This window comes from Puma concolor, chromosome A2, assembly GCF_028749965.1.
Source record: "Puma concolor isolate L17-30 chromosome A2, mPumCon1.1.hap2, whole genome shotgun sequence".
In the NCBI taxonomy this organism is placed as follows: domain Eukaryota; kingdom Metazoa; phylum Chordata; class Mammalia; order Carnivora; family Felidae; genus Puma; species Puma concolor.
Window position 1 is genome coordinate 165,089,648 of NC_141668.1, and position 20,593 is coordinate 165,110,240.

General features: G+C 42.0%; 1 protein-coding gene across 1 annotated transcript; it reads left to right on the top strand.

Moving 5' to 3' along the window:
• The first annotated feature begins 11,307 nt into the window (after window positions 1-11,307).
• On the top strand, window positions 11,308-20,593 carry LOC112852245 (uncharacterized). The gene is made up of 6 exons (XM_086682908.1): window positions 11,308-11,338; window positions 11,904-11,962; window positions 13,428-13,559; window positions 17,333-17,420; window positions 18,586-18,665; window positions 19,139-20,593. Exons 1-6 carry the CDS (start codon window positions 11,308-11,310, stop codon window positions 20,591-20,593), a joined length of 1,845 nt encoding a protein of 614 aa, XP_086539034.1.

The following is a 20,593-nucleotide window of genomic DNA, read 5'->3' on the forward strand; positions in this document are numbered from 1 at the left end:
TTTAGGATGTTCCCTCTCCCTTGATTTCCTGATACACAGGCTGTTAGCTTTTTCAATAGTCACTATTGCAGAAATATGAATGGAGGTTATACATTTGGAATTTTTTCTTAAATGTTTTAATTAAAAAATTTTTTTTATTGTTTATTATTTCTGAGAGGGAGAGAGAGAGACTGAGAGCAAGCAGGGAAGAGGCAGAGAGAGAGGAAGACACAGACTCGGAAGCAGGCTCCAGGCTCTGAGCTGTCAGCACAGAGCCTGACGTGGGGCTGGAACTCACAGATCGCGAGATCATGACCTGAATTTCTGGATATGGATGGTGGATCCCCACCACACCGCCTGACAGTGTGGATGTACTTAGTACTACCAAACTGGACACTGGAAAATGGTTAAAATGGTACATTTTATGTTATGTATATTTCATTATGATTTAAAAATTAATTAATAAATAAAAAATGTTGAAGAAACTTGCTGATTTGCTTTTTTTATGCTCCTGTCCTTCATGGTGGTTTGAGAAATCAATTGCCCCTCATTTTTCACACTTCATGGGTGGTTCTTAGGGAACAGAACTCAAGAAGCAGACGGATGAAATAAGTGAAGGGGAGTAAGAAGTACAAACGTCCAGTTATACAAGAAATAAATCATAAGGACGAAAAGTACAGCAAAGGGAACATAGTCAATAATATTGTAATAACTTTGTATGGTGAAAGATGGTAACTACACTTGTCATGGTGAGCATTTTTTATTATTATTTTTTTGTTTTTTAATGTTTATTTTTGAGAGAGAGACAGAGTATGAGTGGGGGAGGAGCAGAGAGAGAGGGAGACACAGAATTCGAAGCAGGATCGAGGCTCTGAGCTGTCAGCACAGAGCCCGACATGGGGCTCGAACCCACAAGCTGTGAGATCATGACCTGAGCTGAAGTCGGATGCTTAACCAACTGAGACACCCTGGCGTCCCCACGGTGAGCATTTTTTAATGTATATAATTGGCAAATCACTTTGTCGTACACCTGAAACCAATATAATATTGTATGTCAACAACTGAATGTTTCATCTTTAAAAAAACCCCACAGATGTCTGTGTTCTACCCAAGAATTTCCCGTTGAGTAGGTCCAGTATTTGCATTTCTAATATGTCCCCAGGTGATGCTGATATAGCTGTGTGGAGGGGACCACACTTTGAAAACCATTGTTGTAGAAGTTTCTAAAGTATGGTGTAGAATGAGCCCAGCTGGATTCAAATCCTGTATAAAGCCAATGAAGGAAATCCATGAACACGCTTGAGCTTTTGTTTGTTATCTGGGTAATGGAAATGAGAATGTAATATCTACATTCCAGGAATGCATATGAAAAGGAAAAATAAAGCGCACAGCAGAGCGTGTACTCACTGTTCATATTATTGATATCAGCATCACCGGAATTTGAGAAGATCCTGACACGATTCTTCCTTTTGAGTGGCATGTGTTGGAGGGTGTAGGGGGAAAGGACAGGAAGAATGAGGAAGTGGGAAGGAGAGAGAGAATAGCCATAGAGCAACATCGGTGAGTTGTAAGGAAGACCAACTTGAAAATTCTACTAGGACCCTTGGTTACATTTAGGGGCAAGTTGACTGGGGAGACTGGTCTCCTTTCCTTAAATCTCAGTGCCTCCTTCAAAGGATTGGATTTAGCATTAACAATGTGACCCTAGAGCAGACAGTTTCCCTTCTATCATACCTGGGAAATAAAGTGGTGCATTGGAGCAGCCTGGAATCCTTAGAGAACTTTAGAAAGTTTCAATTCCTTTAAGTAAGGGCATCAGTCGCTGCAAACTTTGGGTGAGGAAAAGGTGTCCACAGAGTCAGTGGCAATTGTGAATCCAGTGCCAGGGGACTTGGGAATATGCCAAGTAGTTAATAAAAATCCGGAGTTCCTTTAGACAACTATTCTCAATCTTGACTGTGGATCAGACTCAACTGAAGGGTTTCTTAAAACACTGGTTGCTGGATGCCACCCCAGAGTTTCAGCATGTCTAAGTGAGTACTGAGAAAGTGCATTTTAGGGACACCTAGGTTCAGTTAGTTGAACGTCCCAATTTCAGCTCAGGTCATGATCTCGCTGTTCATGAGTTCGATCCCTGTATCAGGCTCAGGGCTATCAGCATGGAGTCCACTTCGGATCCTCTTTTCCTCTCTCTGCCCTTCCCCTGCTCATGCTCTCAATCTCAAAAATAAATAAACATTTTTAAAAAAGCGCTTTTAAAAAAGAGTGTATTTCAAAGAACTCTCCAGGTGATGATACTTCAGGGAAAAATGGCTGCATCATTTTCAGGTCCCAAGGCAAAATGAAAATGGGGGACCCTTAGCTCATAAATTTCAGAAGGTGACAGCAAAGCATTAAAGCAAGAGTGGGGTTCTCTGTGACTGCCCAGGTTGTACACACATGAACCCAGCTCTGGCTGCTGGGCTGGAGACAACATTTTGAGAACCACTACTCTAGACTTCCTACTTAATTAACCTAGGACTAACTCTACATGGGAATAATAATAATAATAATAATAGTAAATTGTCCCTTTTCTCCAGAACTTACAAGCGATTTCTGTATCTCCAGGATGACCCCACAGAAGACCACAGGTGTTGATGGAAGATGTGGATGTGGAAGACAAATTGACTTTTGAGAATTTCAAGGAGACAGTTATGTGTAGAGTTTCTGGACAAGACACATTTTCTAAGAAGTGACACGGTGTCTTCCTTCCTGGTCTGGTAGGTGTGAGATTGTGTGGATAGGGGAGAGGCAGTCTATTTACAGTTTTTTCTGCCCCTAGAGGTTTTGTCTCCAAAGATCATTAGCCGATCTTCATTCCAATCCAATTCCTACTTGCCTTGAAGGGAGGAAACTACTGGCTTGCTAATTACCTGGCTGGGACAAAAGGCATTTGTCCTTTCCCTCTCCTGCCTCTTCTGCCCCAGAGTTCAAGCTCACAGTCCAGGTCTGATGAAGATGCCCACAGCAGACACCGTCACCATTCACCACGTACCACTCGCTTTTCAGGAGGCAGTTTGCCAAAACTCAGCCATTTCTGATTGTCTTCATGGTTGTTGCCAATCAACTCTTTTTTTTTAATTTAAATTTTTTTTTTTATTTTTGAGGGGGGGAGGGGCAGAGAGAGAGGGAAACACAGAATCTGAAGCAGGCTCCAGTCTGAGCTGTCGGCACAGAGCCCGACGCGAGGCTTGAACCCGCAAACCGTGAGATCATGACCTGAGCCGAAGTTGGTCGCTTAACTGACTGAGCTACCCAGATGCCCCACCAGGTGCCCCAATTAAGCAATTATTAATTGGCATAAGTTTAACTCATCACAATCCTTTTTTTTTTTAAGTTTATTTCTTTATTTTGAGAGAGAGAGAGAGTGAGGGAAAGGCAGAGAGAGAGGAAGAGAGAATCCTAAGTAGGCTCTGCATGATCAGTGCAAAGGGCTTGAGCTTCTGAACTGTTGAATTCATGCCCTGTGCTGAAACCAAGAGTCGGAGGCTTAACCAACTGAGCCACCCAGGCGCCCTGGTAAAAATTTTTTTAAGGGGCACTTCAAAGTTAGTAAGGAAAGATTTTCTTAAGGGAGACTCTTGCAACGTGAAGATCTGCAAAGAATATGCAGAACAGGGGAGGGGTGGGTGAACAAAGCTTTCATATGCAGAGGCCGGTGGCTTGGGAAAGGGACAGGGTGTGTCTTGAAACTCAGCAGACTGCGTTAAATATGTTAAATATGGCACTAACAGGAAAGACGAGGCTGGAATGTTCAGGCATTGTCGGGGAAGGGTGGGGAATCTGGGCCTGACTTGGAGCAAACAAGTTATAGGGGGGAAGTTCTCATAAAATTTAAGGTCCAGCCTTCTCAGTCGATTTATCCTAAATTATGTCAAGCTCAGAGTTTGATCAGTTTCAGCAAGGTCTCAGCTGGAACCTTAGCTCCTCAAAGGGTGCCCGTGTTGTCTCAACTACAGGTCAATTAAAAAAAAAAAAAGCCTGCAATCGCTAGTTAGGCAGGAAAAAAAAAAGTTCCTGTGCTCACCAGCATCAATCACTCACTATCCCTTTACGATTTACTTCTCTTGTCCTCTGTGCAGCTTTCTTACTTGATTTTTCTGTATAATTATTAGTTGTTTCTTCCACATTCCTGACATTTAGAATAGTGTATGGTATACAGTAGGCACTCAATAAATATTTATTCAGTGAATGAGCGCTTGATAAAATACCCTGCAAAGAGGTGCAACGACTTAGACTCTCACAGGTAGCGAATCACTCTATTGAAATTTCTGAGTCATTGTATCTTTCTGGATATTTAGGAAGTACCAAGTAAGCAGGAATTAGGTTAATCAGGGCGTATTCTTTGTTTTATCAATAAAGGCACCAATAAAGTGCCCTGTGAAAGTGTAGTCAAGGAGAATAGGGCGTGTCTTTTAATCTTTTAGCCCTTTCAGTTGCATTACCAGATAAAAGTCAGTGACCTTGGGAGTTTCTTCAGCCAGAAAGCACGCCGTAGCCTAGAAGTACGTGAACATCAGCCTGGCTCAAGCCCTTACCTTGATGACCTATGGATTTCTGTGTCTTGGTGAGTAATGGAACTTGCGGCAGGGGTTCCCCACTACCCTTCACTTTGTAAGGGAATTTTTTTTTTTTTTAAATTTTTTTTTTTTTCAACGTTTATTTATTTTTGGGACAGAGAGAGACAGAGCACGAACGGGGGAGGGGCAGAGAGAGAGGGAGACACAGAATCGGAAACAGGCTCCAGGCTCTGAGCCATCAGCCCAGAGCCCGACGCGGGGCTCGAACTCACGGACCGCAAGATCGTGACCTGGCTGAAGTCGGACGCTTAACCGACTGCGCCACCCAGGCGCCCCTGTAAGGGAATTTTTAATTTGCAGAACGTTTGCTCTTGACTGAGGGCATCAGGGTGAACTTTGAGGTTGGGGTATCTTGTGAGATGGAATTTTCCAATTATTTATGTTGGGTAGGTTTTATCCACAGGATATCAGGATGGGCAGTATATTACCTTTTAATCATGAGTTCTATTATCAAGGTCAGCTTTGTCCTTTTCAAGGGACCTCAACTAAAATTACAATTCCCAATGCTTGAAAATCAAGAGATTGTAAAAAAAATAATGTAACTTCACTAAGATGTTATCTGAAATCAGAACTGAATTGACTACATGAGATGAGTTTTGCCCAGTGTTAATGAAATAAAATTTATTTCCCAGATAAAACATAACAGGAAAATTAGGTATTAGCTTTGGTTTTAAATGGAAGGGATTTGGTTATAAAAAGAGTACTCTTACAGAATTTGAAGCTGTTTACCTAGATAGAATTCATCTTATTTCAAAAACTCAATATATCTTTTCTTGTTGCATATATTTTAGCATTTTTTATCTTTTAGTATGTTCACACTAAAAAGTTACTGGAGTGAGTTTTTGTTGCCCGTGAGTGGTCCACAAACAGTTATTACTTGCCTACACTGACCTTGTTAATACTGATAGCTCAGTCCCACAGATTTAATGACAAAAAAAAATTACTAAGTGTCAGGTCCCCTGGAGTTTATAGTCCAGCTATTAAGTGTGATAAATGAGGGTTGATTGTGAATTATTGTAAATGAAAGGCTTTCAGGGGAGGACTTGCTTGAAGGGTTCTTCTTGGAAAGAAAAGACCTTAAAGCCGCCATCTTAGAAATGACTACAGGACAGCTAGGGAGCGGGCTGGGGCCCTCGTGGGGCTGGGAATGGGAAAAGCATTGTAGCAAGACAGCTTGTGCAAAATCCCTGGAGCAGCTAGGAGCCTGGAGTGCTCAGGGAACTGAGCAAGACAGGACAGGGCTGAAAACAAAGCAAGAGAGGAGGAAGGTGAGCTAGATATGGAACCTTGAAAGCAAGATAGGGATTTAATTCTAAGGGTGGTAGGAAGCCATTGTGAGTAGGGGTGGCCCATGATTAGATGATCTTTTTTTATGTTTTTCTTCAAATTTTTTTCATTTAAATTGTAGTTAGTTAACATAGTGTAATACTAGTTTCAGGAGTAGAATTGAGTGATTCATCACTTCCACAGATTTGTGTTTAGAAGAGCTAGCTCTTGGGGCGCCTGGGTGGCGCAGTCGGTTAAGCGTCCGACTTCAGCCAGGTCACGATCTCGCGGTCCGTGAGTTCGAGCCCCGCGTCAGGCTCTGGGCTGATGGCTCAGAGCCTGGAGCCTGTTTCTGATTCTGTGTCTCCCTCTCTCTCTGCCCCTTCCCTGCTCATGCTCTGTCTCTCTCTGTCCCAAAAATAAATAAACGTTGAAAAAAAAAATTAAAAAAAAAAAGAAGAGCTAGCTCTTGGAGGAAGTGAGGATGGAGGGCAGGAAGAACAAGCTTGAGGGGATGGAGATGGGATTAAGGATTAGTCCTAAGCATTTAGGAATGAATGACAGCGATCTAGATGCTTGGTTTCAAAGTAGAATGAGGGATGGGGACAGATGGTGGAATGGATTCTTTGGAGACTCATTTCTTTACCCAGGATTCTGGGCACTTGATGTGGCTAGTGATGTGCCAGTGACTAGGTATAGTGTTTAAATAAGAAAAGGCCACTCTTGTATTTTTGAACATTAGAGCCTAGTGGAAGAGAAAGAATGTAAGTAAGCAAAGAACTAAATATGTAATTATCAATTGTGAAGAAGGCTACTCTTAGTAGAATAGCAGCTCTTGGTAAGAGGAGACTAGCTTTACATGGGGGGCTCACAAAGGTGATTCTGAAAAAATGACATTAAAGAGACCGAAAAACAACAGAAAAGAATTATACATGTAGTTGGGGAGATTTTTCTCTAGAGAAAGAGCCATTATATGATTGATAGGATTTGGGGGTTGAGAGGGGAGGGGGAGGGGGTGTGGTTTGGATTAGTGTGGGTTTTGGCCAATTTCCCCTTTCCAGAGTAGTTTTAGTTTCAAGGGATTTGTTGCTGTCTTTGGGGGTGGGGGAGAGAGTGTGACTATATTTTTTATTTTATTTTATTTTAGTTTTGTTTTACTTTTTTTTAAAAAAAAATTTTTTTTTCAACGTTTATTTATTTTTGGGACAGAGAGAGACAGAGCATGAACGGGGGAGGGGCAGACAGAGAGGGAGACACAGAATCGGAAACAGGCTTCAGGCTCTGAGCCATCAGCCCAGAGCCCGACACGGGGCTCGAACTCACGGACCGCGAGATCGTGACCTGGCTGAAGTCGGACGCTTAACCGACTGCGCCACCCAGGCGCCCCTGTTTTACATTTTTTTTAAATGTTTATTTCCAAAGGAGAGAGAGAGAGAGAGTGTGAGTGGAGGAGGGGCAGAGAGAGACACACAGAATCCAAAGCAGGCTCCAGGCTCTGAGCCATCAGCACACAGCCTGATGCAGGGCTCAAACCCACAAACCGTGAGATCATAACCTGAGACGAAGTCGAACGCCCAACCGACTGACCACCCGAGCGCCCCAGAGTGTGCCTATATTTTAAATTTTCAACTGCTGTTGTGGGCTGAGGGAGAGGAATGGAGGGTGCTGTTAGGTTTTAATTGATTCCAGCCCATGGGAGACCAGAAGTGCTTGTCAAATGGTTTATGTTGTTTCGGTTAACTACAGCTGTGGGATGGGGGAAGGATGTGATGCCAATAATCCTTTCTGCCTACTCTGAGTAGCCAGGGAACTCATGCCTTACTGAGAGTGCAAATGTTTGAAATAAAACTTTCTTTTTTTAAAGTTTATTTATTTGAGAGAGAGAACACAAGTGGGGGAGGGGCAGAGAGGGAGGGAGAAAGAGAGAATTCCAAGCAGGCACCACATGGTCAGTGAGGAGCCCAGTGTGGGGCTTGAACTCACAAACCTCGAGATCATGACCTGAGCCAAAATCAAGAGTCGGATGCTTAACTGACTGAGTCACCCAGGCGCCCCAAAACAGCTTTCTGAAACAGATAGTAAGTTCAGATTTTACGTTTCATCAGAGGAGTCTATGAAAATTTTAGATGACTGTAGTTGAAAAGCAGCAGGATATGGGGTCTTAAGCGTAAATTTGAGATCCCAAACTGGACATTTGCATGTTATCAACTTAGAGATGGAACTTAAGTTCAAGGGGATGGATGGGCAGATACAGAAGGCACAGAATAAAGCAAGAAACGGAGGCCAGGACTGATCCTGAAGGACAGGCAGCAGTGGGACAAGAGGCTGAAAGAGAGTAGCCAGGGCAGTAAGATGACCACTGGGAGGTTGTGGTCACAAAAGCCCAGGGAAGAAAATAACTTACAGAGGAGAGCAGTGATAGAGTTTTTCCAACGGACCAACTTAGTCAAAAACAGAAATCCATTCACTGGATTAGTTCTCATTAATTCTCTTCAACCCTTGGCCATCTTGGCAGAATAGTGTCAGTGGACTGGTGGTGGTGAAGGTGGTGGTGGGAACCAGGTTGGAGCATATTAAGGGAGGTGAGGAAATGGGGAGAGCATGAGGGTAGATTACCCTTCCAAGAAGTTTGGTGGTGAAGAAGAGTGAGCGGTAACCAGAGGGCTAAGTGGGACATGAGGCATAAATTTGTTTCAAGATGGGAGTTAATTATGTTTAAATATTAAAGGTATAAGTACCCTGAAACAGAAGTTGACGGCGTTACCCAAAACCGGGTTCACCTTGTGGTGGGTATTGAGTCAAAGGACACAAGTAAGCCAAAGAATAGGAAAAGGAAGGGTTTTACTTACAACGAATAAAGGAGAACATGGGCCATTTCCCAAAGCAGTGTCTCCGCCAACAACAAAACTGGAAGTTTAAGCTAAGCGCACATACACATTCATGAAGGGGCCTGTGCAGTGGGGAATTGTGCGTGGAATTGGGGCGAAAGTCACCTGAAGGTGATAGAGTCCATGTCTTAGTTGACGGAATTCACAAGGCCGGCGAAGGTCAACATCATCAGTTCTTAGGCTCCAGTTTGTTGTCTGAGTGATCAAAGGAGTTTAAATCCTGCAAAGATAACTCAAGAATGTGGTTTGGGCAAGTAGTGCTGGTCAGGCACAGATCGCAAGGTGGCCTGGGGCCTAAAATGGCTTCTTATGTCAAAAAAGCTATGTCTCACTTTTTCCTGGGGACCCCTAACTCTTTCTGCTTACAGTGGTGTTGGAAAAGAAGAACCAAGGAATAATCAATAGAGTAAGCTTTCTGAGAGAAGATATGAAGGGGTAAGACCAATGATTCTTAATGAGGGCAATCTTGCACCCTCGAGTACATTTGGCAATATCTGGAGACAAGTTTAATTTTGCAACTGGAGGGGATACTACTGACATGTACTGGGTAGAGTCTAGAGATGCTGCTAAGCATATGGGCGCCCCCATAACAAAGTATCCAGTCCCAAATGCCAGTAGTGCCAAGGATGAGAAACCCTGGCATAGAAAGGTAAGAGATATTGGCTTTTGGTAAGAAGGAAGAGAGGTGCCTGGCTGGCTCAGTCAGAAGAGCATGCGACTCTTGATCTCAGGATTATGAGTTTGAGCTCCATGTTGGATATAGAGATTACTTAAAAATAAAATGTTCATTTATTTACTTATTATTATTATTTTTTAATGTTTATTTATTTTTGAGACAGAGAGAGACAGAGCATAAGCAAGGAAGGGGCAGAGCAAGACCCAGAATGTGAAGCAGGCTCCAGGCTCTGAGCTGTCAGCTCAGAGCCCGACGCGAGGCTCGAACTCACGAACTGTGAGACCATGACCTGAGCCAAAGTCGGCTGCTTAACCGACTGAGCCACCCAGACGCCCCTAAAATGTTTTTTTTTTTAATAAATGTTTTTTTAACGTTTATCCATTTTTGAGACAGAGACAGAGCATGAACGGGGGAGGGTCAGAGAGAGAGAGACACAGAATCTGAAACAGGCTCCAGGCTCTGAGCTGTCAGCACAGAGCCCCATGCGGGGCTTGAACTCACGGACCGCGAGATCATGACCTGAGCCGAAGTCGGCCGCTTAACCGACTGAGTCACCCAGGCGCCCCATAATGTTTTTTTTTTAGTGTTTATTTTTGAGAGAGAGAGGCAGAGCACAAGAGGAGGAGTGGCAGAGAGAGAAAGAGACACAGAATCGAAAGCAGGTTCCAGCCACTGAGCTCTCAGCCTAGAGCTCCATGTGGGACTCGAACTCACAAACCATGAGATCACGACCTGAGCTAAAGTGGGACACTAAACTGACTGAGCCACCCCGGCGCCCCTAAAGTCTTTCCTTTTTTTTTTTTAAGGAAGACATCTTGTCTGGAAAGTGAAGTCATGATGGTGTCGGACTACTTTTGAATTCGTGGCAAAGAGAGGAACGATCCTTCTCATCGTTGTCACTATTCCTCTGTGAAGTAAGATATCAGATCATTTGTTGTGGAAGAAGGAAAGTGGAGACCATGTGAAATTCAAAATCCCGGACAAATTGTGAAAAGAGTTTTGGATAACTAGAGGGTTAAATTGCCAGTGGAGCTTTTCCTTTAGTGTTGAAGGCCTGTTTAGAGTAGACAAGGCCTCAAATTTTTAGGGCTTCCCATACAACTGGTTAGGTGGGAATCATCCAGGTAGGATAGACAGATGGCTGGAATTATCCAGAGCAGGGGTTACAGCAGGACAGAGAAAGGAACTGGAGGTTTTGGGAAATATATTATTGAAATGATGGGCCATGGTGTTTTATATGTAGTGTCAAGGAAATGGGGGTTATAAATAGCAATGTAATTGGAGGATGGACAGCTTGGATGCCTCTCTGAGGTAAAAGAGCAGGTGCAATACAGATTAAAAAGTGAACAGGGTAGAAATATAGCTACTATGTTCAGAGAGTTCAGGGATGCCCGACTTTTTGCTCTGGAGAGGTTAAGAGTCTTAGTGACGATAAATTCAAGGTTTGTAACTGATATGCCGAAGCCATGGATGTTTGCTAATTTATGCCCAAGAACATAGAATCCTCTTGAATCAAGGCAGAGAGTCAAAGAGTAGGAGGCAGGTGCCGATGACTTTAATGAGTCAGGTCTATGTGTTGGTGCCATTGCAGATGACAAACCAGTATAGTTGCTCAACGGAGATGGGATTTTTGACAAATGATGGGTAATGTGGTTTGATAATAGGGTAGATTTGCCTTAGGGATGAGGAAGATCAAGAACCCCTACCATATTGTTTTGAGGTTGTCCAAGGCAAGGAAAACAAAGACCCAGGATCAAATTGCAAGTTTACAGTTTTGTTAATGTTTGTTAATGTTTCTTTATTTCAGAGCCCTGACTGCAGTGGACCATAGATGCAAGAAAAAGAGCATCCTGGTCATGTTTATTCAAAGACTTGCAAAATGGCAGCCACACATCTGTCTTCTGGATTTGGTAAGTTCCTAGGATAGATGCTCTTCACTAGAATTACGTGGTCTCTCCACCCCAGGTGGGTACAGAAGCAGGGAGCTGAGTAGCCACAGAGGAGAACTGGGAAGGCAAGGCTGAAATGCGAGGAGGTGGTGTGAGAAACTCTACAAAGTCTTGGAGCCTCATAATTTGCTCATGTATGATTCAGTGCCCTTTGGGATTTTGGAGGAAAGACAATGTAAATCTTGGGGAGATGGAAGAATATTTAAGGGTGGCACTTCATTATCCCATCCTTTTGTTCTGTAAAGTTGGGAAAGATAACTCCATCTTTCTGAGTTTCAGTTTCTGTGCCTAGGAAAATTGAGACTAAATCCATTCCTCATGGGTATTAAGGCACCCTAGTTTTTGGCTCTGGGGGACAGGGCAGGTTGCTCTGGATAATATGCTTTGTGTGTGTTGTGTGTGTGAATGTGTGTGTGTGTGGGGTGACTCAACTGATGTGGGGCAATTTCTAGGCTCGTGAGTGTCAACAATATTGGATGTGCCTAGACTCCCATGTCACCTTGTCTTTTATCTCTGCCTGTTCTAGACCCTGCTCATGCCCATGCGAGGGTCACAGAGGTGGAAAACATCCACTCTGTGTTACAGGTGAGTCAGGAATCTTTTTCTCTCTCCTACAATACAATTCTTTCCTGGAGTGAATGTGTTTCCTGCCGACACTGTGGAGTGTTAGCCTTAAAAATAAAACTTGTCAGTGATTTTACCAGCAGAAATGGGTTTATTCAGGAATAGCAGAGCATTGCAGTTTGGGACAAGAAAGCTATAGCAAAACTATAGGCAAGTCTGGAGAACAGAGAAGGAGAACCTCTTTCATAGAGGAATGGAGGGAGTTGGAAGGCTCCTATAAGCAAACTATCTATTGAATAAATTGGGAGTTCAATGTATAGTGGCTTTCCATTGGCTAAGTTGAGGCAGTCTCATTCCCTGGGCTGTTGCTTAAGGAGGAGAAAATCTTTTTTCCTCCTGCTGGGGTAGTAAAGGAAGGATTTACAAGATCTGACTCTTCCCGTTGGGTCTGCAATGCCCACTAGTGGTAGGGGGCGAGAGCTCCCCCTGCCGGCTTCCCAACACCACGTCAGTGAGGTTTCCCTTTGAATTTTCGTAGGAGCCTTACAGCCCATCCATGATCTTGAGACCTGATGGCGGCTCAGGGACTTCCAACAGAGTTCTTCCGCTCCTCTACTATTTACAAATTTTTTTTTCAGTCATCTTTGCTGCTTAATGATGTTAGGGGAAGTAAAAGGATATAAAATGTATGGTCATTCTGTATGGAAAAATGTATTCATTTAGCAAGTGTTTTACCTGCAGTGTGTTCAAGCCTGTGGTGGATCCTGGAGATAGAAAGGGTAAGACTGTAGGGAAGCCTGGGTGGTTCAGTCAGTTAAGTGTGCAACTCTTGATTTCGGCTCAGGTCATGATCTCATGGTTTGTGAGATCAAGCCCTGTGTCGGGCTATACGCTGACAGAGGGGAGCCTGCTTGGGATTCTCTCTCCCTTGCTTTGCCCCTTCCCCGCTTGTGCTTTCTCTCTCAAGTAAACTTTAAAAAATCCTTAAAATAAGAGTCAGACTATAAAAACTTTTAGCCTAGAAGTGGAGAGATACATCTCATTATGTGTTAGAGATGCTTTAAATTCTTGAGACCGAACAAGATCCTTAAGAAGTGTGTGTGTGGGGGGGGGTGGTGTGTGGGTGGCTCAGTCCGTTAAGCATCTGACTTCGGCTCAGGTCATGGTCTCGCAGTTCGTGAGTTCGAGCCTTGTGTCGGGCTCTGTGCTGACAGCTCGGAGCCTGGAGGCTGTTTTGGATTCTGTGTCTCCCTCTCTCTCTGCCCCTCCACTGCTATGCTCTCTCTCTCTCTCTCTCTCTCTCAAAAGTAAATAAACATTAAAAACAATTTTTTAAAAGAAGTGAGAGGGAAGAGGACTGAGTCCTAGGATTTTGAAATTACTATGAAAGAGGTCTTTCATTCTCAGTGAGGTCACCATGACCCTCTTCCCAAAAATGCTGGTGGGGTTGATTGCTGGTTGAGACAAAATATGTTAATTATTTTAGAACTCAATAACCTTTGAGGATGTGGCCATGGACTTCACCGAGGAGGAATGGGTGTTGTTGAATCCACGTCAGAGAAAACTGTACAGAGATGTGATGCTGGAGAACTACAGAAACTTGGCATCGCTGGGTAAGGCTGACACAATTCCTTCCTTTATTTATTGAGTTTGAGCATGGATTTCTGGCATACGTAAGTCCCAGTTACCTTGTGGTATAGGCTATAGGTTTCTTGTAGGTTTTGTTTTGTTTAAAGTTGGCTTTTTATTTTTTTTTAAATGCTTATTTATTTTTCAGTGAGGGAGAAACAGAGCGTGGAGAGCAGAAAGAGAGGGAGACACAGAATCAAAAGCGGGCTCTAGGCTCCGAGCTGTCAGCTCAGAGCCCGATGCTGGGCTTGAACTCACAGGCCATGAGATCATGACCTGAGCCAAAGTCGGATGCCCAACTGAGTCAGCCACCCAGGCACCCTTCTTGTAGGTTTTTGTAGATTTTTACATTTAAGAAAAATAGCTTGCATTAAGATATCATTTACCTACCCTAGCTTAGCCATTTAGAGAATACAAAGCAATGTGTTGCGTATGTGTGTCTGTTTTGTGTTTTTAGCACATGCAGTTATACCACCATCACCGCTGTCTAATCCCAGAATATTTCCATTGCCTTGCCTACAGGGCATTTCATTCCTCCTCAGTTTCCAGATCCTTGCAATAACTTAGAGATTTGTCTATTCTGAATATTTCATATTAATGGAGTCATATCACATGTGGTCTTTTGTGATGTGCTTCTTTCCCATAGCATCATATCTAAGTTCATCCATGTTATAGCATATATCGCTACCTCTTACTTATTGCTGAATAATATTCTGTTGTGTAAACATAACACATTTTGTTTGTCCATTCACCAGTTGATGGACATTTAGATTTTTGGCACTTGCTACTATGAATAGTGCTGCTACAAACATTCATGTAATACAAGTTTTTCTGTGGACATATGTTTTCATTTGTCTTGGGTATGTGCCTGGGAGTGGAATTGCTGGGTCATTTGGTAACTCTGCTTAACATTTTGAAGAACTGCCAGTTTTCCAAGTTGGCTGTATTATTTTACATTCTCTCCAGCAATGTATAAATGTTCCAAAACCTCTACATTCTTGCCAACACTTATTTCTGCCTGTCTTTTTGTTTATAGCTATCTTGATGTTTTTAGAATGGTATCTCATTGTGCTTTTGGTTTGCATTTACTTAATGACTGATGATATATTAGGCAACTTTTCATGTGCTTATTGGGCATTTATATATCTTTTTTGGAGAAATATCCTTTTAAATCCTTTGCCCATTTAAGAATTAGATTGCCATTTTTTTTCTGTTGAGTTGTGAATGTTCTTTATGTATTCAGGATACTGATCCCTTATCAGATATATAATTTTGCAAACATTTTCTTACATTCTGCGTGTTGCCTTTTCACTTTTTTGGTGGTATCATTTGTGGCATAAAGGTTTAATTTTAATAAAGTCCAACTTATTTTCTGGACTCTCAATTCTATTCCAATGGTTTATATATTTTTTAAAAGTTGGTTTATTTATTTTGAGAGAGAGAGCACAAATGGAGAAGGGGCAGAGGGAGAGAAAGGGAGAGAGAGAATCCCAAGCAGGCTGCCTGCACCACCAGTGCAGAGCCTGATGTGGGACTCGAACTCACGAATTGTGAGATCATGACCTGAGCCGAAGTTGGATGCTTAACCAACTAAACTACCCAGGTGCCTCTCCAATGGTTTATATTTCTATCTTATGCCAGTTCCATGCTGTTGGTTGCTGTCATAGCTTTGAAGTAAGATTTGAATTGGGAAATGTATGTTCTCCAACTTTGTCTTTGTTAAGATTGTTTTGACTATTCTGGATCCCTTGCATTTTCATATGAATTTTAGAGTAAGCTTGTCAATTTCCACAGAAAATCCAGGTGGGATTCCAATGTGGGAAGCCACATTGAATCTGTAGATCAATCTGGAGAGTTGTTAATTTAGCATTATTAATTATTCCAGTCCATGACCATGGGATGTTCTCTCATTCGTAGAGGTCTTTATAAATTTTAATTAATTATATTTAAAATTGAAGTATAATTAACGTATATTATATTAGTCTCGGGTGCACAATAGAATGATTCCACAGTTTCATACATACAGTGCTCATTAAGATAAGTGCACATATGCTTAATCTCCTTTACTATTTCATTCATCCACCCATCTCCCCTCTGGTAACCATCTGTTCTCTGTAGTTAAGAATTTGTTTTGGTTTTGGTTTGTCTTTTTTTCTTTGTTTTGTTTCTTATTCTACACATGGGTGAAATCATATGGTATTTGTCTTCCTCTGGCTTACTTCACTTAGCATTATACTATCTAGATCTACCCATGTTGTTGCAAGTGGCAAGATTTCATGCTTTTTTATGGTTAATATTCCATTGTATATATATACCACATCTTACTTATTATCCATTTATTTAGTCAATGGACACATGGGTTGCTTCCGTATTTTTGCCATTGTAAATAAGGCTGCAAAAAACATAGAGATGCAGATATCTTCTTGAATTAGTGTTTTCATTTTCTTTGAGTAAATACCTAGTAGTGGAATTATTGGATCATACGGTAATTCTATTTTTAATGTTTTGAGGAAACCCCATACTGTTTTCCACAGTGGCTGCACCAGTTTACAGTCCCACCAACAGTGCAACCCTCTTTTTCCTCACATTCTGACAGATGTGAGGTGATAGCTCATTGTGGTTCTGAATTGCATTTTCTTGATGATTAGTGAAGTTAAGCATCTTTTCATGTGCCTGTTGGCCATCTGTATGTCTTTGGGGAAAAAATATCTATTGAAATGTTTGTTTGTTTGTTTGTTTGTTTAAGTAGGCTCCTTGCCCAATGTGGTCAAGAGTCACATGCTCTACCAACTGAGCCAGCCAGGCACTACTGTAGTGTCTATCTGGTTTTGGAATCGAATGAATTTGGAATTTTGAATTTGGAAAATTTCCTTCCTCTTCAATTTTTTTTTTAATAGTTTCAGAAGAATAGATAATCACTCTTTAAATGTTTGGTAGTGCTTTTTTTTTTTTTAACATTTATTTATTTTTGAGACAGAGAGAGACAGAGCATGAACGGGGGAGGGTCAGAGAGAGAGGGAGACACAGAATCCAAAGCAGCTCCAGGCTCTGAGCCGTCAGCCCAGAGCCCGACGCAGGGCTCAAACTCACAGACCGCGAGATCGTGACCTGAGTTGAAGTCGGACGCCCAACCGACTGAGCCACCCCGGCGCCCCTAAATGTTTGGTAGTGCTTTAAGTGTTTGCTGAGCTATCAGCACAGAGCCCGATGCAGGGCTTGAACCCATGAATCGTGAGATCATGACCTGAGCCAAAGTCAGATGCTCAACCGACTGAGCCACCCAGGCGCCACCCCTCTAGTGTACTTTTAATTTAAATTATTGGGTTCTTCATCTCTGATTGGTCATTTTTATATTTTCTACCTATAGAGATCTGTAGGTTCTGTTAACAATGTATTGTAATTCTCAATGCCTAAGTCTTCTGTGAAATTTATCCTTAAACATTTTCTTTCTGATGCTATTATCAATGGAATTGTTTTCTTAATTTCATTTCCATGATATTCATTGCTGGTATATAGAAATAAAATTGATACATTGTATGTGATTTTTTATCTTGTAACCTAATAGTTTTGTGTGTTTGTGTGTGTGTGTGTGTGTGTGTGTGTGTGTGTATTCTGAAGTCACACTTACCTATCTTCAGAACCTCAAAGATGAAGTTGTTACCACAGTTTTGTGGTGGTTTTTGTTGTTACCACAGTTTTGTGGTGGTTTTTGTTGTATACCGCATGGGTCTCTCATGTGCATTGTTCCCCATTATAGAAAAGCAGCTCAGCAGACCTGCTTTGATCACCCAGATGCAGCAGGAAGATGAAATGAAATCAGAGACAAGAAATCACCAAGATACTTGTTCAAGTGAGCAGTGGACATATATGAATGTTTTGTACCAGATCTGGTGGGGCTGAGAGGGAGGTATGTTATGAAAAGTCAAACAGGAAACTTAAGCCAAATACCCTTTAAATTTGAGGAGAAAGCAGAGACCATTTGGTGTGGGCTTATTTGTGTAACTTCAACGTTCTCTAGTATTTGGCTTTTAACCTGTCATACTTTCTTATGTTTTGAAAGAAAGACCTGTCTTGCCTTTTAATATTTACATTTAGAATCACTGTCTAATTCTTCCCATTTTGCATATATAGCCTTGGTCTTTGCCTGTTAACATAATTTTCAATCATGGTAGAACGTTCCTCAGTAAATTATATAAAACACTAAGGCATGTAAATATCATTCCTTTGATCAAGAATGTATTTTTCTTGCACATTGTCTTCCTAAGGTTAGGGTCTATTTGAAGAGAAGTCCACACTGGTCTTAGTCGTGTCCTAAACATCCCATCATTTAAAATTTTTTTTAATGTTTTATTTTATTTTTGAGACAGAGAGAGACAGAGCATGAACGGGGGAGGGTCAGAGAGAGAGGGAGACACAGAATCTGAATCAGGCTCCGGGCTCTGAGCTGTCAGCACAGAGCCCAACACGGGGCTTGAACTCACGGACCTCGAGATCATGACCTGAGCCAAAGCTGCTTAACCGACTGAGCCACCCAGGCACCCCGCTGGTCCTCTGTTTTCAGGCACTACTTTATACTGAAAGTATTTTTCAGGTTAACTTCTTCCTGCCAGGCCCTTACTCATATGCAATGGGAAAAAATTATATAAATTAAATAGAAATGGGATTTTCTATTTTTATTTTGATGGGATTTATTTATTTTTGAGAGACAGAGACAGAGCACAAGCGGGGAGGGGCAGAGAGAGAGAGGGAGACACAGAATCTGAATCAGGCTCCAGGCTCTGAGCTGTCAGCACAGAGCTTGACGTGGGGCTCAAACTCACAGACCGTGAGATCATGACCTGAGCTGAAGTTGGAAGCTCAACTGACTGAGCCACCCAGGCGCCCCCATCCCATCATTTTATATTCTAGGTTGTTTCTTACTTGTCTTAGATTGGACTTGGGGTTTACCTGCTTTTGCCAACATATTGTCACCACTTCTTCTTTCCCAAAACTTACTTTCCCCCCAATTTGTTCAGATGGGATAGTTCTCCCTAAAACCACACAATCACAACATAAACAAGATGTTTTGGAGAAAGAAGCACTACATGGCAAGAAGGTAAGAGTCATATGAGAATTTCTTGCTCTCTATTAGAAGTCCAGAATTCCATGTAATGGAAAAGGAACTCATGAACTAAAGGGTAATTTGAGGTTCTTGTTTTAACAATAGAAAACGGAAAATTCTATAAATCATGAGTTGGAAGGAAACTCACATCCTAGCTCTAAAAATGGTTTCAGAGAATCCCCAAAGTAAATACATTCATAATGGAAGTTAGACATTAAATATTTAAGACATAATTCACTCCAAAGCAATTACATGTTAAACACTAAAGAGACCCTGTTGGGAGCCATCTGGTGTAACATTCCTCTTATTCATGCTGATAAACTCAGACAGGAGCTGTGTATATTCTCTAAGAAAATACTAAGTAAACTCTTATTCTAAGTGTATGTCAGAATTTATGTTGGGGGGATTCTCAAATCAATACGATTGATGTGATAAATCTTGTGATCATAACTCATTTTAACCAATAGGAACAAACTCATGGAGGCAGACCCATTGAACGGAATAAAATTGCCTTGTGCATGAAATCTAGCATTGCTCAGAATCAGAGAATTCATCCCAGAGAGAAACCCCATCAACGCCTTCACCCTGGGAAACCCTTCAGAGGTTGTTCTCACCTTAACCCACATGACAGTGTTCATTCTGGGGAGAAATTCTATGAATGTAAAAAAGATAAAAATACCTTTATCAGGAGTTCTTTCTTAGGTGCACATGAGAGAGAACATACAAGAGAGAAATCCTATGAATTCAGTGACTCTGGCAAAGTCTTAAATTCAACCTTCTACCTTAAGAAGCATGAAAAAACTCACATTAGAGACAACTCTGTTCAAGGTAGGCAGTGTAGTAAAGTATTACAGAGCCGCTCATCTATTACATTGCACATAAGAACCCACAGTGGAGAAAAACCTTTTAAATGTAACCAGTGTGGGAAAGTCTACAGTTCAAGCTCTTATCTTAATCGGCACAAGAGAATTCACTCTGGGGAGAAGCCCTATGGATGCCGTGACTGTAGAAAAACCTTCAGAGATAGTTCACTTCTTAGACAACATGAAGAGATTCATTCGAAGGACAAACCCTACAAGTGTGATCAGTGCAACAAAACATTCAGTAGAAGGTCTAGGCTTAACACACACAAGATATTACATACTGGAGAGAAGCCCTATGGCTGCAATGATTGTGGGAAAACCTTCAGTATTCTCCCGTACCTTAAAAGACATAAGAGAATCCATACTGGAGAGAAATCCGTTGAGTGTAACCTCTGTGGAAAAGCACTAAGTAGTGAGTCATACCTGAAGACACACCTGAGGATACATACTGGAGAGAGACCTTACAAGTGTGGTCAGTGTGGGAAAACTTTTAGAATGAGCTGTAATCTCATAGTGCACAAGAAGATGCATGCTGGAGAGAAACCGTGTATATGCAAGGACTGTGGGAAATCCTTCAGGGACCACTCGTGCCTGAAAGAGCACATGAGAATTCACACTGGAGAGAAACCCTTTGCATGCCATCAGTGTGGGAAAACCTTCAGAGTGAATTATTTCCTCGTTTTGCACAAGAAAATTCACATGAGGACGAAACAATATGAGTGTAAGGAATGTGGGAAAGCCTTCAGTGGTGTCTTATCTCATAGGAGACATATGAAAAAGCACACCAGGGAGAAGAAACCCTTCAACTGTAGTGAGTGTGGAAAAGCTTTTAGGAGGAATGCATCCCTTACAATACACATGAGAACCCACACTGGGGAGAAACCCTACAAGTGTGATCAGTGTGGGAAAACCTTCAATGTAAGGGGTAATCTTACCGTGCACAAGAGAGTGCATACTGGCGAAAAACCCTATCAGTGCAATGTCTGTGGTCGTGCTTTCAGTAAGCTCATATCCCTTCGGAGGCATCATGAGAGCACTCATGCTGGACAAAACTCCTAG

Bases quoted from the DNA above. Each gene is read 5' to 3' on its own strand.
- LOC112852245 (XM_086682908.1), top strand. From the start codon at position 11,308: ATGGCAGCCACACATCTGTCTTCTGGATTTG. The intron at 11,963-13,427 runs GTGAGTCAGGAA...TAATTATTTTAG, and splicing joins ACATCCACTCTGTGTTACAG to AACTCAATAACCTTTGAGGA. The intron at 17,421-18,585 runs GTGAGCAGTGGA...CAATTTGTTCAG, and splicing joins TCACCAAGATACTTGTTCAA to ATGGGATAGTTCTCCCTAAA.